The sequence below is a fragment of the Zeus faber genome (assembly GCF_960531495.2).
Source record: "Zeus faber genome assembly, chromosome: 2".
NCBI lineage: Eukaryota > Metazoa > Chordata > Actinopteri > Zeiformes > Zeidae > Zeus > Zeus faber.
Genome location: NC_137189.1, coordinates 29,287,749 through 29,308,701, shown reverse-complemented (window position 1 = coordinate 29,308,701; position 20,953 = coordinate 29,287,749). Strand labels below are relative to the sequence as shown.

At 39.7% G+C, this 20,953-nt stretch overlaps 2 protein-coding genes across 2 annotated transcripts; one reads left to right on the top strand and one right to left on the bottom strand.

Moving 5' to 3' along the window:
* Nucleotides 1–338: 338 nt before the first annotated feature.
* Nucleotides 339–8,297, top strand: wbp4 (WW domain binding protein 4). The gene is made up of 10 exons (XM_079996937.1): nt 339–451; nt 584–656; nt 1,507–1,569; nt 1,915–2,038; nt 2,414–2,602; nt 3,892–3,962; nt 5,093–5,174; nt 6,014–6,183; nt 6,625–6,887; nt 7,888–8,297. Coding segments are annotated over exons 1-10 (1,245 nt in total). The 5' UTR covers nt 339–449; the 3' UTR covers nt 8,096–8,297.
* Nucleotides 8,298–8,389: 92 nt separating this feature from the next.
* Nucleotides 8,390–18,562, bottom strand: mtrf1 (mitochondrial translational release factor 1). The gene is made up of 9 exons (XM_079996936.1): nt 18,122–18,562; nt 17,731–17,828; nt 17,563–17,644; nt 14,864–14,971; nt 10,587–10,759; nt 10,068–10,185; nt 9,477–9,613; nt 9,285–9,383; nt 8,390–8,704 (listed from the first exon to the last, which is right to left on the bottom strand). The coding sequence occupies exons 1-9, from the start codon at nt 18,489–18,491 to the stop codon at nt 8,579–8,581; spliced, it is 1,311 nt and encodes a 436-aa protein (XP_079853062.1). The 5' UTR covers nt 18,492–18,562; the 3' UTR covers nt 8,390–8,578.
* Between the last annotated feature and the right edge of the window lie 2,391 nt (nt 18,563–20,953).

The window sequence follows — 20,953 nt, the reverse complement described above, 5'->3', positions numbered from 1 at the left end:
AAAAAAACAATAATAACAAATATTGTATAGCAAAACAAGTCATTCCCATACCGGGAGTCGAACCCGGGCCGCCTGGGTGAAAACCAGGAATCCTAACCGCTAGACCATATGGGAAGGTGCCAGCTCTAAGATAGACTGAGATTATAAAGGTATTGATACATCTTACAATACTTTTAATGTAGGTATTTTTGGTTATTATTTTTACGAATAGCATTTTAAAGTATAAAATATTATTTTCAAGTATATGAAAACCCAGCAATTATTTTTTTGAGGATCTTTTTTTTGAGGATTTCCATTATTTGCGACTATTGATGACGTAACCAGACTACGAGGAATCGGCAACGTCATCAGCAATTGACGGTGTTGTTAACTGTGCAATGTGCATCAGTTGACCATAGTGAACGTTAGCGTTCTTTTCTTCTTTAGTTTTTCCACAATCAAAAAATAAGATGTAAGTCGGATCGTTTGATTTTACGTGTATGTGACGTAAAATGTGTCGAATAATCTAGCATCGTATTTAGAAACTGTGTGAAGTCTAGGTTAGCTGTCGAGCTAACCATGCCAACCACTGTTTACTTTCCAGGGCTGACTACTGGAAGTCTCAACCCAAGAAGTTCTGCCAATACTGCAAGTGTTGGATAGCAGACAACAAGCCCGTGAGTTATTCAGTGTCAAATGTTTTTTTTAATTGATATACAGTATATAGAGACACACACACACCGATCAGCCACTCACAGGTGAAGGGAACATTGCTCATCGCATGCCAATGGCACCTGGAAGTTGATGTGTTGGAAGCAGGGAAAATGGGCAAACGTAAGGATCTGAGCGACTTTGACAAGGGCCAAATTGTGATGGCTAGACAACTGGGTCAGAGCATCTTCAAAACAGCAGGTCTTGTTGTGTTTTGCGAGTTTGCGGTGGTTAGTACCTACCAAAAATGGTCCAAGGAAGGACAACCAGTGAACTGGTGACAGGGTCATGGGCTCATTGATGCGGGTGGGGAGCGAAGTCTAGTCCGTCTGGTCCGATCCCACAGAAGAGCTACTGTAGCACAAATTGCTGAAAAGTTAATGCTGGCTATAATAGAAAGAGTGCCCATGCTGACTCCTGTCTACCGCTGAAAGCGCCTACAATGGGCACGTGAGCGTCAAAACTGGACCAAGGGAACAATGGAAGAAGGTGGCCTTGTCTGATGAATTATGTTATAACCATCATGTGGATGGCCAGGGTTAGGGTCCGAGCCGATGGAGCATCAGTGGGATGTGCTGGAACAACAAGCCCGATCCATGGCCCCACCTCGCAACTTACAGGACTTTAAGGATCTGCTGCTAACGTCTTGGTGCCAGATACCACAGGACACCTTCAGAGGTCTTTTGGAGTCCGTGCCTTGGGGGTTCAGAGCTGTTTTGGCGGCAGGAGGGGGAGCTACACAATATAAGTGATTATTGGTGGTGTGTGTATAATAATCATAATGCATGAGACCTTTTGTGTATTTTTCCTCTGCAGAGTGTTGAGTTCCACGAAAAAGGGAAGCACCACAAAGAAAATGTTGCTGCCAAAATTACTGAGGTATCTAAATACCACCTGACTAACGTTTTGTGTATTTACCTGGTGAATATTCATTGATATTGTCAAACAAATGTTTTTTTGTCTCCTATTTTGGTTTCTATAATTCAAATATAAGCTGCTCATACAAGTTCAATAATTCTACCATTCTACTACAGTGAACCATTTCAGTTTGAAAATTCAAAATAAGAACGTTGTCAACTGAAGTCAGTTCCTTGGCACATTTCTTACGACTGGCAAGAGAGAGATTAGGTCCAGATATTCCACTATCACACGAAGTGGGGCATCATATTTGCTAATAACACCCCGTCAGTCATTGTTTGTTTTCCTTTTACATTTATTCTGCAGATTAAACAGAAGAGCCTTGAAAAGGCGAAGCAGGAGAAACGTATGTCCAAAGAGTTTGCAGCCATGGAGGAGGCGGCACTCAAAGCGTACGAAGAAGATATAAAGAGAATGCAGATGGAGTCAGGTGTGTGTGTGGTTTGGATTCCACTGAATTTCGCTTATATCATTCTGTTTTAACTGATTAAATTCTCCAGGTTTATAATAACATATAATAAGATTTTCAGGTTTATTTTTCATTATTATCCTGCCATATTTTATTGTTTACGGTTAACTGTACACAATAAAAACTAAACTAACATTCAAAACTTAACTAACACTTTGCCACTTTTCTGTTTCATAATTTTATTTTCATATTTTGCTATTCTTATTTTTCTGTTATTATTACTGCCTATTGTTTTGATGTGAGCTGCTGGGATATTGCAATATTTCCCCTGGGGATGAATAAAGTATCTATCTTGCTAAAAAGTGCATTGAGTTTAAAGCTGACCTCTTGTTTTAGGGTCAGTTACCCAAGTGCAGACACCAGTTCCACCCCAACCACCAATTAAACAGAAAGAAAAGCCCAAAAAGCAGGCGTCCAGAAACAACAATCCCAAAAACAAATCCCGAGTGTCGAAGGACTGGAAGGACTGGGTGGAAGGGAAGTCAGATGACGGACACGTGTACTACTACAACAGGACGACAGGAGGTAAGAAATACACAGTGATCCGATGATCACCAGGACATTTGAGAAGTCGAGTCTCTCCTATTCACCTATCATTTCAATCTTCCAGTCGAATCACTTTTCCCCTGTCCTGTTGTGTGACACCTCTACATGATACATGTAAAAACAAAAAAAGTAATTTAATTGGATAGAAAACAGCTTCATAATTAACTAACTACAGATAAAAGGCCTAAACAGAGAATTTGTAATATTTCTTGATAAAATTTCTCGACAATTTATTGAATACTAATATATCCATTTCCTATTTAAATCAACAAATTCTGAAAAAAAGGTTTTGTCAACTATCAATGTACAGTAAACCTCAAAATTAAACAGATGAGAAAATCAAAAAAATATATACAATGAACCTAGAAATGAACAATAAACAATGGCAATACATTTGATTTTGGCAGTGTACAATACACCGAAACACTAACTGGAAGATAAATTATTTTTTCTCTGGACAATAAACCTAAAAATAACTAACAATAAAGCTAAAAATATACCTACAGACAAACAATGAACAGTACAAACGTGGTACTGTACAATAAACCTCACAAAAAATTGATAAATATAACCCTAAAAAACGAGAAAAAATTGTGTAAATCAACACATCACAGACATACACTGTGCATACATACTTTTAGATCACATATTTTGTGATATTGACATTTTAATTGATGATTAATTATCATACAAATAATTGTCAATTTAGATAAAAGTTCAATTCAATTCAGTTGTAATGTTTTTTAATTTTAAGCCACATCCATAGTACAAACTCGGACTGGAACATAAACATTCAGGTCGACTGTTAATCTTGTCTCAAACTACATGATGGAAACACATTTATTGTGACATTTTTAACATTGGTCTAAAATTCCCCTTCAATTTAGATGATTTTTTTTTCTTTTTTGTTACGTAATGTGAAAGCTCCCTGTGTTCTATTGTCAAGTTTGTTTTCCATACAAAAAAATGGTACAACTTGGAAAAGTATGGATACAAAATGATTGACGTTGCTTTATTGATTGTTCATTTCGTCATCATTGTCCATGCACTGTCACTCATTCTCGAACAATGTGAAATTGATGCTTAAAAAGAACAAACAAAAAAAAAAACAACAACAACCGGGTGGTAACACATGATTGTGGAATCTTAAAGAGTTTTATGGTCATGATTTGGCGATTACAGATTGAAATCCCTTCTGTTGTCAAGTGTTGCGTGTAATGTCATGTTGTGTATTCTTATGAAGCCGTTTTGTGTTGCCCGCCGCTCAGAGTCTCAGTGGGAGAAGCCGGAGGGTTTTCAGGGAGGAAGCTCGGCGGCTTCACAGCTTGGACACAACCAGGTACCTTCTACCAAATGTTCCATTTTCATATATAATGTCCTTATAGGGGTGGTTTCATAGATAGGGTTTAGTCTAAATCAGGACTAAGCTTGTCCTACTAACATTGATCCAAAATTTAAAAAGGCCTTTCTGCGACATTACTAAATTTAAGATGAATGGGTTATAGACTAGAAGTCTCAGATTAAGGTAATGAAGGACTAGTCAGCTCCTTCTGTCTGGATTCGGTGCTGGTCTTAGTCTAGATCAACCAGATCGACCTGGGAGGCCACATCCATATATCCAAAATTTTAATGTAAGCCTTCACTTAGACCTAGGTCAGCTCTAATCTTCCTTCTGGAAATCAGATGTTTTAAACCAAGATTAGAGCAAGTCTAAGACTATTTTAAACCATGACTGAGAAAGGCCATTTCAGTTAGTCCAGATTCACAGTGTGATTTAGTCTAAAGTTACTCCGATATGATATTTGTGATTGGTTGATTTCCTGGCGTAGCTGATGTATGAAATACTGTATAATTAACATAAAAAAGCACGCCTGGTTCTTTTTAAAGGGGACCTATTATGCTAATTTTTACACAAGTTAGTCACACAAGTTCATATCAGCCTCTGAGGTCCCCAAAACATGTTTTTAAAGTTTATTTCTGCTCAAAGCTTGTCGGATAAGCACCAAGACTCTATTACTCTCTATTACTAGTTTTTGTTTGGAGAAACGTACAGCGGATTGCACGCCGCAGCCTACAGTCTAACGGTCTCTTTTTCTTTAGAAAGAAACACCCAGCGCAATTATTTTTTAAATACTTACATTTCCATGGTCTGCAGTTTCTTCACCGACTGTTGGTATTCATTCCTCTTTCTTTTTAGAGCTTTATTTGTTGAGTTATTCAGATGGGGGTCAGTTCTAATTCTAACATGTCTCAATGCTACATAGTACTGAGACACAAATCTGAAAGGCTCATTTCATTACATATCTGACTGTTTTGTCTTATTTTACAGTTTGTGTGTTAGTAGGCCCATCAGAGACCCAAATGTATGTGCACAAGCACTGAAGTGAGTTTTGCATAGTAGGTGATACATTCCCTTGTTAACACTCACATGTTGATCAATTGCTGTGTCAACTCACCGTGTTTTCCTAGGGAGGCGGCAGCGCCGGAAGTGCTTGGATGGAGGCTGTGAGCCCTGATGGATACACGTATTACTACAACACAGAAACGGGAGGTGAGCACACAGCACAGTCCCATCACCTTAACTTCTAAAGGAAGAGAGTTCTTGGTTATTCAATTTGGAGAGTCTCAAAGTTAATGACCAACTCAGCACAAGTTGACTTACAATTCAGCTAATGTCAATACTTGAGTTTCAACTGGTCCATTCTTAAAGAATTTAGTCAAATTTGATCGGTTTCCATGAAGCTAAGATATTTAGCCTGGGGATACATCACAGTTCAGATAGATACTCCCTCCCTCAAGGGAATGTCAGCGCAGCTCACATCAAAATAGGCAATGATTATAATAAGGCAATAGAGTAAAAATAGAAAAAAAAAAAGGCAATACACAATAAACGTCAATTTAAAAAAATTAAACTAGAAATGGATTAATTTGCAATGTACAATAAACCTAAGAGGTTGACTGTAAAACACAACAGTAAACCAAAAGATTATGAGATGAACTAAAGATAAATAATAAACAGTGGGAAATAAGTAATGTACACTAGACCTAACGATAAATATTAAATATTATTAGAATTGACAAAAGAACTATTAACACACCTACAATTTAAACAGTGAACAAGAAAAAACAAATTGTCAATGTACAGTAAACTTCAAGGCTAGACATTATAGTAAACTCGTCAACATAGCATTAACCAAAAAATGAACAATAGAAATACAAATAAGCCTTAAATAAGCAGTGAACAATGACTAGTAATATAAGGTTACGGGTTAACTTTAGAGGTTATGTTCCTACTAAACGATGGTGGCATCAAAACACCAGGGAGGACTTTATTTTCCACCTCTAACGTCAACAGCATCACCACATCCTCTCTTCCTGGACCTGTCACAGCGTCCAGTTGGGAGATACCAGCTTGTTTGGGGTCCAGCGCCGAGGGGGAGAGTCCTCAGCCGGAGCCTCCAGGAGTCGGGGAAAGCTCCGGTGGGATGCAGCCGTCCAAGGAGGCCGACGGCAGCGGCCAGGGAGGAGAACAGTCCAACGTAGCCAAGATCAGCTTCAGGGTGAGAATACTAAAACTAACTTCAGATGATATTTTGTTTTTAGGATTTCCTTCTCAACGTTCGTCAGGGCTGCAGTTGGATTACTTGAAGGGATACTCCAGTTTTTTGGTGAAATTAGTTTTTTGTCCGTCTCACCCAGACTCAAAAATTGACACCAATTTCACCCGTGTGTCCAGTACTGAGATAGGAACAGGCTGCACGCTAACTGTGTTGGGTCAATGCATGGCTGCAGGTAAATCAGCTAGCCGAGCTCCTGTGAAATTAGGTAATACTCCTTCCAGCGTCTCAAAAGTCAAGTTATTTAAGCAAGATAAAGCTTGGGTCGGTAGGACGAGTACAAATAAAAACAAAAAAAGGCACATTTCCCAAAAAACAAGAGTATCAATTTGATGCATTCACAAATGAGGTCATGCTAACCGACTTCCTCGTCCCCGGGAAAAGGAGGGAGACGACAACGCAGAAGGCGACAGTCAGAGCGAAGGAGCGGTGGAAGGAGGGGGAGAAACCCAAAACACGACAGCGGTGGCTGAGGAGGAGAGGAAGAAAAAAGAGGAGGAGGAGAAGAAGAGGAAAGAGGAGGAGGAGGAGGAGAAGAGGAGGAAAGATGAGGAGGAGGTGAAGAAAAGACAAATACAAGCCAAGAAGCGGAAGTTGGCCAACCCATACGGCGTCTGGGAACGGATCCAGGAGGAGGATGACCCATTGTAAGTTCATCCATTTAGTGTTGCTTTCTATCATTCACACTATTTTAATAGGTACAAAACTAAAATATCCTGCAGTTGCTTGGTCTACGACTCAAAAATAATTTATTTTGTGCATTGCAGTCCCTACTTTCAATGGGTGTCTTTAAATTAAAAAAAATCGAATGCGACTTATTTTGAAGATTCCTGATCGGTTTGTTGGATGGTGTCACAAATCAGAATACCAAGGGGAACTGATGTTCTACCACGCATTAAGGTACTTCGTAGAATATCCCTAATACAAAAATCTAGCACGAGAAGTAAAATTAAACAACGTCATATGGTAAGAAAAGCGACTAAATGATTTGCTTTAGTGATTTATTACGTCCAATGTCTGTTACAGAGGAAAAATAAGATTACATGTCAACCATTTTGTGCTAATCACCCCAAAAAATCCAAGTCTTTATTGTTCCTGAGAGACAGAATGTGTCAAGAGTGCACCGGTAGAACACCGGTGTCCACTGTTCCAACCGTGTGTTGGTGTGGAAGTAAAACAGAGCTTCTTGAAAACACTGACAACTTCCTCAAACCTCAACTTGGGTCAGGAACCTACAAGCGACGGCTGACGACCAGCTTGTGTGTATGAATATCATGAAAAAGCTCGATACGCATGCTCCTAATGTTCTTCTGTGGTGTTTGGCAAGTTTTAGGACATATTATAGACCATACTGGCCTAGTGGGCTGATGTCAGTGTTTTAAAGCATTTTTGCCTTCTCATGTGGACAGAGATTTCCTAAAACATCATTGGTGTGGACAAGATTAAAATTAAAAAAAAGTAACTGGGGGGTGGAGGTGTTTTCAGAAATATCCTTATACGGTGCGGGCGAGGCCCAAGAGTCAGGAATTCAACATCGGTGGCAAGGAAATGATATCCAAATTTAGAAAAAAACAAGCTCTCCATACAGAGCCCCTAACACAGTCCTGTCGTACAGCGTATGTGAGCGTGTGTTTTGTTCCACTGCAGTGCGAGCGTGGACTTACAGCTTCCCCAGACGGGTGGGGACGCCGATCCGGCACCGGACGTCCTGCAGCCCCCACCAGAGGCCAAGCCCAAGTTCAAGGAGCGCACCATCACCTCGCTGGGGGCCGACGGGGGCCCCGCCTCCTTCAGGAAGAGCAGAGCGCAGAACGGCAAAGCCAGGAGCCTCCGACAGAGAGGCAAGGACGACTGAGTGCTGCCGCAAAGCTATGACCTGCTCCACCTGCAGAGTCAAACATTCAGGGGAGCCTCTATCCCCTGCTGATCAGTTTTTTTATGAATGTAAATATTAGGGGGAAGGTCCACATCTGTATTTTATATTTTCTACATGTGTAATTTATGTCAAGCTGCCTTGTGTTTTTTTGTGCAGATGTTACAATACTTCAATCCAGTAAAATGAACAATACTCACTCTGATTTAGGCTTAGGCAAAGTCGTTAAAAGCAATTAAAGTAAGAAAAAGTGAAGAAATGTCTGACTCAGAGAGCGTACAGTTTATTTTTATTGCAAGTGCTATGAATTAAGACGGGTCTTTTTACGGTCTGATCGCAAGAAAAAAAACAAAACGGTTTATGAAAGACAATACATTTAATTCAGTCTGGTTAAGCATCCAACCGAGAGCAACCGGGTTGATTCCGGTTCCGAGAGCAGCAGTTTTTTTGGGGGGGTGGGTGGTCTTACTCCACGGAGCGCCCGGACTCCAGACTGTGGCTCTCCACCAGCTCCAGGAGCGCTTCCCTCTCCCCGTGCTCCACAACGTCAGCGATCAGGTCGTCCAGGTCCTCACCGCCCTTCATCAACTCCTAAATACACATGAATCCATTAATAAATTAAGTTACACCATTTATTAGATTAAATAATCAAAACACAAAAGGCTTTTAAGAAAAAGAAAAACAGCAAATGAGGAAATGGATTTATTGACAGCGGGGAAAAAAAAGAAAGTGATGTTTGTAAAAAAATAAAATACATTTAAAAAAGGACAAAAGTGATGTTCAAGATACTTATGTTGGCAAAACACTCTGTTAAAATGCTTCTATTAATACATTTGTACATTAAAAAATTATGAAAGTCGGGGGAAATACCAAAATGCTAGTTTATAAATGAATCCCTGTGGAAGTGAGATTTTCTTTTTGTACTCCCCAATCTTTATATTTTGTGATTATTTTCACGATCGATTTTTTTTTCTCTTCTCATTAAAATTTGCCAATTTGGCAGCCCACTTGAATGACCCTTGTGGCCCACAGGTTGAAAATATCTGATCTATGGTGAGCTCAATCAAGGCATTTACTCGCAATCCACAAAAAGAAAAGAACACCCGAATGGGAAGAAGTAAATCTCCATCCCAAAGAAGAAAATTTAACTAAACTAAAGTGCAGTTTAAACCTTGATGTCCCTTGTGATGTAGCCCGTCCTGTGGTCCGTGATGCGGTCCTGACTGAAGTTGTAGGTGCGAATCCTCTCAGACTGGGAGCGAGTCCCCAACTGGCGATGAACAAGGAACAAAATTACATTTATAGGAAAGAGAAATTGCTGGAAATAAACAACTTCTCACTGATGTGTGGAACTCCCGGTCACCTGCTGTTTGCGTGCCGCGTGCCTCTTCTCCGTCTCTTTACCCATGATGCTCTGGTACAGGCGTGCTCTCAGCATGGCCATGGCGGTGTCTCGGTTCTGGATCTGCGAGCGGCTCTGCTGGCACTCGGCCGTGGTGCCTGGAGGTAAGGGGTAAAACATGGAAACGCAGACACTGAATAAGCCCATCACAATCATGTTAAGGAAATATTCCTAATATTGCAACTGTCATGTTGCAATCAGTCATGTTATCTTTATTGAGATAAGCTCTAAACAGGGGCAAGAACCGAAAAAGGGGACATATTGAATAAAGTGTAGAGGATTGAGGTTTCAAGATGGAGGTAGACGGTAGAGCAAGAACTTTGTGTCAATAACCTGACTACGCCACTGTTCAGTAATAACATCATTCCAAACACAGGTCAACACTTCAAACACACCATTGCCATAGCTTAATCTGGGAGTTTAGTTCATGTAAATGCGATCATCCTTCAGTATTATGTCTTAGAAAACAAAACTTGAAATGATTCATGTATGTTTTCAGTTAAAGTTTAAATTGAGTTACTTTGTGTTGTTTAGTTTATGTATTTATTTTACCCGTGGGGAGGTGGACGATGCGCACGGCGCTGTCCGTGGTGTTGACGCTCTGACCTCCTGCACCGCGGGACCGGAACGTGTCGATGCGCAGATCCTTGGGATCAATGCTGACGTCAAACTGTAGACAGAAGAAAAAGTTTTGCTTGAGTTTTTAATTTTAACTGGGAGTAAGGAAGCAAAGCTTTATTTATACAGCTACAAAGCGCTTCACAGACAGTTGTGGCAGCAGATACAAACACAACATAAAATAAATGAAATAAAACAAAGGAACACATATTTCAACAAAGTGGGGATGAAAACAAGGATTGGTGCATTTCTCTACAGACAATTAACAGGAATAAAAAATCTTCATAAATAAAATAGAATTAATAAAAAAATCATAATAAGCAATAATAATATATAATAATATTAATAATGATAATAACGACAATATTAAAAATCAACAGGTAAATCGTACTACTGTAATGTACTATGTGACTGCTAAAAGGGATAAAACTCTTTGTTGGGCGTGGTGCTCACCTCCAAGGACTGGGGCAGCACCACCACGGTCATGGTGCCTGTGTGGATGCGCTGCATCCTGGAGGAGAGGCCCACCTCGGGGATCCTCTGCACCCGGTGCGTCCCGCCCTCGTGCTTCAGGCGGCTGTACACGTTATCCCCCGCGATCCTGACAGCCGCGTGGTGCAGACCACCTGGAGAAAAAAACAAAACCGCCACATGATGGGAAAGGATGACCTTAATTGGTGTCCTGACAGTTTACTTTTGGATAAAATAAGGATAAGCATGTGTCTCCCGAAGCTGGAAGCAAGAAAAACATTAAAGAGCAATTTGCAGGTTGGCATCCCCAGTGATTTCATGCATGGGGAAATAATGTGGCAATTAAATAAAAAAACATAAAAAACATTTTCTTTTACTTCTAATTACAGCTGGACTCGTTTTTGTAATGCAATAAGCTACGCCCACCTAAAAGTCTGACATTGCCCACGAACCTGAACGTGACGTAACGGGGGGCGACAGGACAGAGCCAGCAGTGAATGGTAACTTGGAAAGAGACACTCAGAGAGTTTTTATTTTTGATTTAGATTTGTTTCTCAATTTCCTACTTGTATGAATAAAAAATAAAAATTAAAAAAAAAAGGTAAACATCCGTTCCGTCCAAGTAGGAGTCTCTCCTGCTGCACCCCAGCTCTCCCCGGAGAGGCACGGTGTGTTTTTATTTTATTTTAGATTTAGATGTGTTTGTTTTCCTTCATTTCCCACTTGAACGAAACAATACAAAACCTGTGTCACACTTGCAGTCTCTGTTGGTATGGGAACACAGTACTTCTCCATCCTAAATAGCTGTGAATCTAACTGACTGACCTGTCGACGTTCTTTATTTGGATCCCTATTAGCTTGCACAAAGTGGTTGCGGGGTCCACACAAAAACAACAAACTATAAACCAAAAAAACAAACAATTAAAATCACACTGTGTCAATAAAACAAAAAGGCAAAACATGCCAAATATAAAGCCCATTTAGCCTAAGTCCATTGCAGTGCAGATGCGGTCATTTGAACAATCTGTCGGCAACGGATGTACAAACTGAATCGGTTTCGCTTTATTCCTGGCTCTCAGAGACCAGCGCTTCGCTTCCAGTCTCTTTGCTCCTTCTGGATTGACTCGGTTCCCTCCGCTGACGGAGCTGGAACAGAGCCCCGGCATTTTTAAGAAGTAAAGGAGTAAAATTTTAAAACAAAGACCTGTCTCTGTAGAGACCGGACATGTTTCAGGTTTCTCGTCTTTGCAGCCGAGCACCACGGTTCGGACTCGCTTTTTTTCCCCCCTGAATGTTTTTATTTTTTTCCCCTTCCTGAAAACAAATCATTTTTCAAATATTTGTACGAAATAAATATTCGTAAAAACCCATTATTAGTGCTTTAACGATACCGTATTTGGTTTCGGCTCCACCCCTACTTTACGTGCTTGTTCCGGCAATTTTACAGCTTCCGTTTACAACACAGCCATACCGGAATTTTCCCGGAAATACTAGGTCAAGAGGTGGTAAATTGCCAGAACAGATTTCCCGGAATATCGATCCCTGCCCCTCCCATTCACACATGACTCCATGCAGGAACGGTTCTGGAACATTGCTGGGGAAGACTGCATCTGTGAAAGGGGCTTTAGAGATCAGAAAATAAGTGAAATTACTCCACCTATGAAATAATAAACAATAGTAACCTACAATGAAAGCAAAAACAAAGTTGTCACAAATACACAACAAAAAAAGAAAACAATGCAAGGTTTCAAAAAAACAAAAACCACAATAACTTTTATCTATTTTTGTTTTACTTTGTTTTTCTTAGATGTTTCTGAGTGGCACTTGACCGATAAACTGTATTTAGTACTCCAAATGACAGAACAAGTGATGAAATACTGTTCTGGCCGATCACTCATAACAGAAGATGGAACAAATGCAGAGAATTTCCTTGAAATTGCAATGTCCTTTCCAATCACGGAAACAATATGATCAATCTGATCATATCAGATCAAGACAATAAATTATCAAATTTAACACCCCATAATTTGGTCTTCGTGACCTGCTCGACTAATATCCCTTCTATAAAGACATTAAGTGCAGTAGCGTTAGCAAGAACATTCCTACTACCAAATACAATACATTTCATTTTGGCAATGTTTAGTAATAATTTGTTTATTCTCACCCATTTAGTAACGCTCTGCAACTCAACATGTGGATTTTGTCTCACCTCCACTATATATATATATATATATATATATATATATATATATATATATATATATATATATATATTTATTTATTTATTGACAAACAATTGAGTGCAATGATTGCTATATAGATGATGCTTTAAAGGTGACATTGTATCAGCGCTCAAACAAATTATTATGTTCATGCATGCTGTGGGCCCGCCCCGACATGCTAAGAGGCTGCGCAGTCTACTCAGGCTAGATGGCCAATCCGTCACTGGACGCACAGAACAAAGTTGAGTCATCAGCAAACATATCTACATCAGCATTTTTAACAACATATTGTGAATCATTTATGAAAATTTAAAATAAAAGTGGACCCAAGCAACTCCCTTGTGGAACACCGCAAGATCTGGTTTTGATGTCAGAAACTCTGCCATGAAGAACACGCTGTGTTCTGCCAAAGAGGTAGCTCTTCATCCAAGCAAGAGCTAAAGGTGAAAAACCATAACATTTGAGCTTTGCAATTAGAATACTGTGGTCAATGACATCAAAGCTGCAGTAAAATCCAAGAGCACAGCCACAACTCGTTTTCAGTCATCCATATACAGTGTGTTAGCCATTGATCAGTCATGTTTACTAATGCAGTGCTAGTAGCGTGCCCTGCTCTATAACATGCTGTGCTTTTGTAAGTAGTTGTCCAGCTATCGACTTTTTTCTCCGCACAAATTTAAAACACCTTTTAGTTGTGTCCCATAATATTCACGCAACCCTGTTACCTGAACACTGGGGGTGCAACCGATCACTAAACTCACAGTTCAGATCATATCATGGTTTTGGTCACGGATTGGATCATTTTTCGGATCAGCAAAGACAAATATATCTTTGCTTTGCATTTATTCTATAAAACACTTACAGCAAAGAACTTTAGCCCATGGTCCTAAATTAAAACAACATTCAAGATGTCCAATGTTTAAATCAAATCTTAAAATCTATAAAATATTCAATCAATACCCAAATGTGAAATTAAAGTGCAATATGAAGTACACACGATACCTTCTTCTTTTAAACATGGCGGTGAATGGAAAAAAATATGATTAAATCCACCCCAGGTAACTGCATTTAATTCCAACAGTAACCAGAATCATGTTCAATTTCTCACGTTTTCAACAAATACAATTTTCATGAAAATCTGTTCAGAATTAGGTGAGTTACAGTCGATTTTGTAGACAAGTCTGCATCTCTCAATACACATTGTATTTGTTTACTGGCAGAGCTTGACCGCTCCAATATGGCGGACGCGCAGACGCATAGCGATGACATTGGCTGCATCCACAGCTCATTCACGACACGTAACCTAGCAGCAACATAGCGCAATTTACCGTAAACCAATTGTTGCGCTTCAGAGTAAAACACAGCATGCAACACGTCTTGTATATCTTCTTTTCGCTGCAACTCCATCTTGATTTAGGTAATTATTACTTTAAAAAGTAACAGCGGCAGTAAAACTGTATTTTACTATGATGGTTAAATTTTGCAATTGATCCGCTGTGCACATGCGTGCCGAACCGCGGGGGGTGATCCCTACGCATCATGGATCAACTACGTTCCGTTACACCACTACTGAACACATTCACCCCCATGAAAAATGTTGAATATTCCACAAGTCAGAATTTCCTGAAGGCCACGGGAAGAAGTAAAATAAGTTTTCTCTCATTCTTTTTTCTGTGCTTTAACTGATATTGACCGAGAGATCACTCTCAATGTGCAACCCTCTTACAAAAAGTACAACTTGAACGTAACGAATGTAATCTTAAAGCCATCTTCAACACAGAAACCTTATGAAAAAAGGTTTTGGGGCAAACATTTTTTGAATGGTTAAATGTTTTCTTTGATTCAATTTTGGAAGGGGCTAAATGGCACCCTAATTAGGTATCACCGATGAATCAATCAATTCTCTTCATTCATAAGGAAGCTTCATGTTGTGCATCACAGACAAGAGTTTGGATTCCTGGTGTTATGGAGGCTTGACATCACAAAAAAAAATGGAAAAAGGAAAAATAAATTTGAAAAAATCGGAATGAGCCTCACCGTAGTCAGCGGGTGAGTAGTTGAACACCTCGAAGCTCCAGTTCCTGTAGGAGGCGTAGCCCTGGTACATGTCCAGCATCTCCCTGGTGAACTGCTGGCAGATGTCCCCTGGAACGCACAGGACACTACATGACTCTTTATCGTGTAGTAATCATGCATTTGTGTAACAAGTCTTTCTTTATGTCCATCAAGTGGTGTTTCCAAGGTACGGAACAATAAACAATATATTTTGAGACTGACACAGGCGTTCACAACTGAACTCACTGTTTTTAATACTGAATGGCATATTTTCACTGTTGTTTTTTCCTAGGGCTGCCCCCTGAAAGTCTATGAGCCGAATCGTGCGTCTGAAACCCATCAGTCGACTGAGATTCTTCAAGTCGAGCGGTCATTTGATTTTTGTCAGTCAGTGTGCAGTACAATAACAGGATAAAACAGAAAGACGATTACAAAATGCACAAGGATAACATTTTGATGGGGAATTATAAATAAGGGAAACCATATATATGGGGGCAAAAAAGTATTTAGTCAGCCACCAATTGTGCAAGTTCTCCTACTTAAAAAGATGAGAGAGGCCTGTTATTTTCATCATAGGTTCACCTCAACTATGAGAGACAAAATGAGAAAAAAAAAAATCCAGAAAATCACATTGTCTGAATTTTAAAGAATTTATTTGCAAATTATGGTGGAAAATAAGTATTTGGTCAATAACAAAAGTTCATCTCAATACTTTGTTATATACCCTTTGTTTGCAATGACAGAGGTCAAACGTTTTCCTGGTCCCTTTGCAGAAAAACAGCCCCAAAGCATGATGTTTCCATCCCCATGCTTCACAGTAGGTATGGTGTTCTTTGGATGCAACTCAGCTTTCTTTCTCCTCCAAACACGACAAGTTGAGTTTTTACCAAAAAGTTCTATTTTGGTTTCATCTGACCATATGACATTCTCCCAGTCCTCTTCTGGATCTTCCAAATGCTCTCTAGCAAACTTCAGACGGGCCTGGACATGTACTGGCTTAAGCAGGGGGACACATCTGGCACTGCAGGATTTGAGTCCCTGGCGGCGTAGTGTGTTACTGATGGTAGCCTTTGTTACTCTGGTCCCAGCTCTCTGCAGGTCATTCACTAGGTCCCCACGTGTGGTTCTGGGATGTTTGCTCACCGTTCTTGTGATCATTTTGACCCCACGGGGTGAGATCTTGCGTGGAGCCCCAGATGGAGGGAGATTATCAGCGGTCTTGTATGTCTTCCATTTTCTAATAATTACTCCCACATTTGATTTCTTCACAACAAGCTGCTTACCTATTGCAGATTCAGTCTTCCCAGCCTGGTGCAGGTCTACAATTTTGTTTCTGGTGTCCTTTGACAGCTCTTTGGTCTTGGCCATAGTGGAGTTTGGAGTGTGACTGTTTGAGGTTGTGGACAGGTGTCTTTTATACTGATAACGAGTTCAAACAGAGTGGAGGACAGAGGAGCCTCTTAAAGAAAAAGTTGCAGGTCTGTGAAAGCCAGAAATCTTGCTTGTTTGTAGGTGACCAAATACTTATTTCACCGAGGAATTTACCAATTAATTCCTTAAAAATCCTACAATGTGATTTCCTGGATTCTTTCCCCCCATTCTGTCTCTCATAGTCTAAGTGTACCTATGATGAAAATTACAGGCCTCTCTCATCTTTTTAAGTGGGAGAAGTTGCACAATTGGTGCCTGACTAAATACTTTTTTGCCCCACTGTATATGTGTGAATCTTCCGCATTCAGACACCGATGCAAACACGACTCTCTGAGCGCTCCGATCGTTGGCCAGTTCCTCCAAATAAAACAACTAAAAAAAGTGTGTTTTTAGTTGTTATATCTGGAGGAACGGGGATGGGGCACGAGTAGGGATGGGTATCGTTAAGATTTTAACGGTACTAATACTCTTAGTGAAAGTGCTTATCGATCCGATCCACAAATTAAGTGCAGAATTAACACTGCTTTATTTTCTGCTCATTACGCATGGAGAGGGGATGATTGGGCACAATCTCTTATCTCTCTCTCTCTCTCTCTCTCTCTCTCTCTCTCTCTCTCTCTCTCTCTCTCTCTCTCTATATATATATATATATATATATATATATATTTTTTTTTTTTTTTTTTTTAATTTCTCCAATAACGTTAACAGTACTGGTAACATTGGAGCTTATAGATAAGGGAGACTAAGGTTCAAATTTGCATTTTAGGAAGACCCGCCCTGTCAGCTCCGGGGGGCCTCATCCCCGCTGCGCACTATCGGCCGGAGAGCACCGCGGCCAGGGAGAGAGTGGAGGAAGTCCCGGCGCTCCTGCTGTATGATTGGCTGTTTGTGTCACATGGTTGTATCTCTGCTCTGTACGATTAGCTGTTTGTGTCATGTCTTTGTAGGTAGAGGAAAAAGGATTTCGTATCGAATCTCATAGATTTGTCGTCGCTATTTTGAAAGATTTTATCATGAAAATTATGCAGATCATTTTAATGCCCTGCCCTAGTTCCAACAAAGGTTCTTAGAACTTACTGTAGTGCGAAGATGCCTTCTACCGACTGATTCGTTTTCAGGGTTTTGCAAAACACAGCACGAGTTACAGTTTCAATGGAAACAATCACATCTAAATATATAAAAGAAAATGGCATTATGGACATGAATTATAATTTAAACCCAACCAGTGCATGTCAGTCAGGTGTTCCTACCGCCTGTCGTTCGTCCAGACAACACTTCCAGGAGGACATTACTGGAATCCAGGGGGTCAGTGGGCACGAGCGCTTTTATCAGCTGGAAAAACCAACATGCAGCCCACATTAGCTTTAAATAATTAACTATTATATTGAATCATCTCTGATTCGATCAATCCCCCTTACTTCTCTTTTTAAGGATTCTATTCTGTGGGAGATCTGTGCTTCTTCCTCCTTCAGCAGCTGGGCCATCTGCTGCTCCTCCTCCTCACTTTCAGCCGTGGCTAGTCCAGTTACAAAAGGAACCAAGAACCAATTACACATTCCACTAAATAACAACAGAAATCAAGTCACATCTGTATTTGACGACGTATTCATCAAATAGAGAGTTTCCTTTAAACGCTGCCCCGGCTCAAGTTGTCTGTCTAGGTGTCACACTCGCAAGTGGCCGGAGGCGAAATAGTTTCCGAAAGACGAAGCTTGGACTTATACAACTTCGGATGATGATGTCACTTATGTCATAATATCATATCATATGTATCATATCAAAATGTGATAATAAATAAATACTGCTCACCGTGCAGCAGAGCTAATACCTCCTCCAGGTCCTTCAGAGCATTGCCGATGCTTTGAAAGACATCAGCCACCGGCAGTAGTTCTAAATGTCTCTTATTCAACTCTCTCCTCTCCGAGTCACTGAGGTGAGCATGCTGCAGCTTCTTGGACAGGTCTCCATGTTCCTCCATCTTCTGCCTCAGGTATCTCTGCACAGAGCTGTTCTGGTACAGGTCCCCCACACCACTGTGACTGAGTCTCCTGGGAGCCATGCCGTCCCAGGTGAGCTCTGAGACATGCTGGTACAATGTCCTCCATCCCGCTGCGGGCTTGGAGTGAGAAACAAGGCGCTTACAAACCGCGCCCAGTCTGAGCCAACGACGGGCGCGCATTTTTTATTTTATTTCCGTCATAAGTTAAAAAAATGAATACGTATAAATCTGAAACGACTCGGTGCACTTCAAGCAGCGCACCACCAACACACAGGTCAAGGCAGCGCCTCACATGTTTGACAGACGGACAGGAAATGACGTCAGGGAAATGGTCACGCGGAACTCTTGGTATTGTAGTTTTACGTCTTCGATAAATATGTTTTCATTTCTTAAAAATAATAATAATAATATACACAAATAATATATAATACATGTATGATATGAATACAATAAAAGTAAAATAAATAAAATAACTTCAATAGCCTACAAAGATGATCATACAATATCATAAAGATAACACTGCACGACATAAAAATATAGTTCGTTATTCCCATTTTGACAACAAAAAGTCGAATACAAACGGTTTTGGTAAAATGTTTTATATAACACATTATAACCATAACCATACAACCATATTATGTAGTATAGTAATAACTCAAATTTCCCTTTAATACATTTTTCATCATACACACGTAGATATATATAGTCTCTCTCATTTATTTATTTTTATTTTCGCTTTATATAAAACGATATATATATCGATAACGAAAATAAAAAATCAATCTTAAAAAACTTTATAAAAGTGAATGAGCAGTTCAGTCTCTCTCTCTCTCTCTCTCTCTCTCTCTATATATATATATATATATATATATATATACACATACGTGTATATGATGAAAAAGTTTTTTATATATTACATTTTATAAAAAAAAAAAAATTTAAATTATTTGATATTATTATTATTATTATTATTATTATTATTATTATTATTATTATTATTTGATATACGTGTGTATATGATGAAAAATATTTTTATATGAAATTATATTAAAAATAAATGTATATATATATATATATATATATAGTTTTATGTAAAACGAAAATAAAAATAAATCTTAAAAAATAAAATAAAAGTTGCAGTGACGCTATATACACAGATAAGTAAAGATAAAATTCAATGACAAGGCAGGAGAACACAAATGAGTAAGGGTCAACTAAATCATAAAGTGATAGTGTAAACATTGCAATACTGTAGAGTGGACTAGTCTCTCGCTCTCTCTCGCTCTCGCTCTCGCTCTCTCAACATATTTTATCACTTATGGCAGCGTTAAACATTACTTTTACGCGATAATGTCAAATTGTAGGCCTTGTGAAGATGGTAAGAAGTTATTAAAGTCAAATCCATAGATGGAATCCTGGTAAATTCGAAGTGTTGTTGCAGTAAACCCAGAAACAGCAAACATTGCTGTGCTAAGTTGTGCTAATATTAGCGCTAGCTTGAGTCAGGTTGAACTTGATGGGATTTTAAAACACTGAGCTTCTGCAAAACTGTAATGTACTGTTTATATTACATTGTTATAGCCATTTTGTTTTCCACCCTGGTACACACAGTTCGTGTACAGTTTTATTGTATGTATGCAAATGTTTGAAAGCGTGTGAATTGTCTATACAAATGTTTATTGTCTGAATGTTTAAAAAAATATATAATATATTGCCATTTCTTTCTCTTTTTCATTTAATTTTTAAGTTCACCACAATTTCTGTCCAGGGATGAATAAATGTTCTATCTATATCTATCTATCTATCTATCTATCTATCTATCTATCTATCCATCCATCCATCCATCCATCCATCCATCCATCCATCCATCCATCCATCCATCCATCCATCCATCCATCCATCCATCCATCCATCCATCCATCCATCCATCTGTCCGTCCATCCATCTACCCACAGGGAAGGAGGAAGGAAGTGAGTTTTCCTTCAAGAAGGCTCTGGAGGATGTGAGTCAACAGGGCTGCTCGTTGATCGTTTCCCTCCAAGAGAAACAGCAAGAGCTCAGCTTCCTGCAGGTGTTACTATACTACTATACTATTTAAAATCCTTTACTGCACCTTTCTCCATCTTTCCCCTCTGCAGCACCTGAACATTCAGCCACAATCTTGACCACACAAGATCTGCACGACATACTGCAACTTCCTAAAAGCTGGCCCACACTACAAGATTTATCCAATCTTAACAGATTTTGCGTGAGAGACCCCACACATAATGACATATCATGATACGTTTGACAGTTTTGTTCCTGTGAGTGTGTGGTGTGCTGTTGGGGCAAATTGGTGCTCGTGGAGAGCAACTATTTGCAACAGCTCAACAGATTCCATTCACGATGCAAGATTTGACACGGAGGTGTCGCGATACGCACGATCAAACGTGACTTTAGAGGAAACAAACATGGCGGAGGACGGGCTACAATTAGCGACGCTATTTTCTGCACTATTCTTTTTCAGAAAACCCAGAAGGCAGCGCAAGCTTTATGCTTCGCAGCGTTTACATTGGCCACCATGGCGGCTCTTGTGTTTATGACTTCTTCCGTTGCAGTCAGCATGGCTCCCAATTGGCTATCGGTATTTCCCATGTGACAGT

What these genes read in the sequence shown, in the direction of transcription:
- wbp4 (XM_079996937.1), top strand. An exon ending in GAGAATGCAGATGGAGTCAG is followed by an intron (nt 2,039 to 2,413) that starts GTGTGTGTGTGG and finishes CTCTTGTTTTAG; the next exon opens with GGTCAGTTACCCAAGTGCAG. An exon ending in CTACAACACAGAAACGGGAG is followed by an intron (nt 5,175 to 6,013) that starts GTGAGCACACAG and finishes GACCTGTCACAG; the next exon opens with CGTCCAGTTGGGAGATACCA.
- mtrf1 (XM_079996936.1), bottom strand. Translation starts at nt 18,491, where the DNA reads ATGCGCGCCCGTCGTTGGCTCAGACTGGGCGCGGTTTGTAAGCGCCTT. An exon ending in TAGAATCCTTAAAAAGAGAA is followed by an intron (nt 17,645 to 17,730) that starts GTAAGGGGGATT and finishes TGGTTTTTCCAG; the next exon opens with CTGATAAAAGCGCTCGTGCC. An exon ending in CATCGTCCACCTCCCCACGG is followed by an intron (nt 9,614 to 10,067) that starts GTAAAATAAATA and finishes CCTTACCTCCAG; the next exon opens with GCACCACGGCCGAGTGCCAG.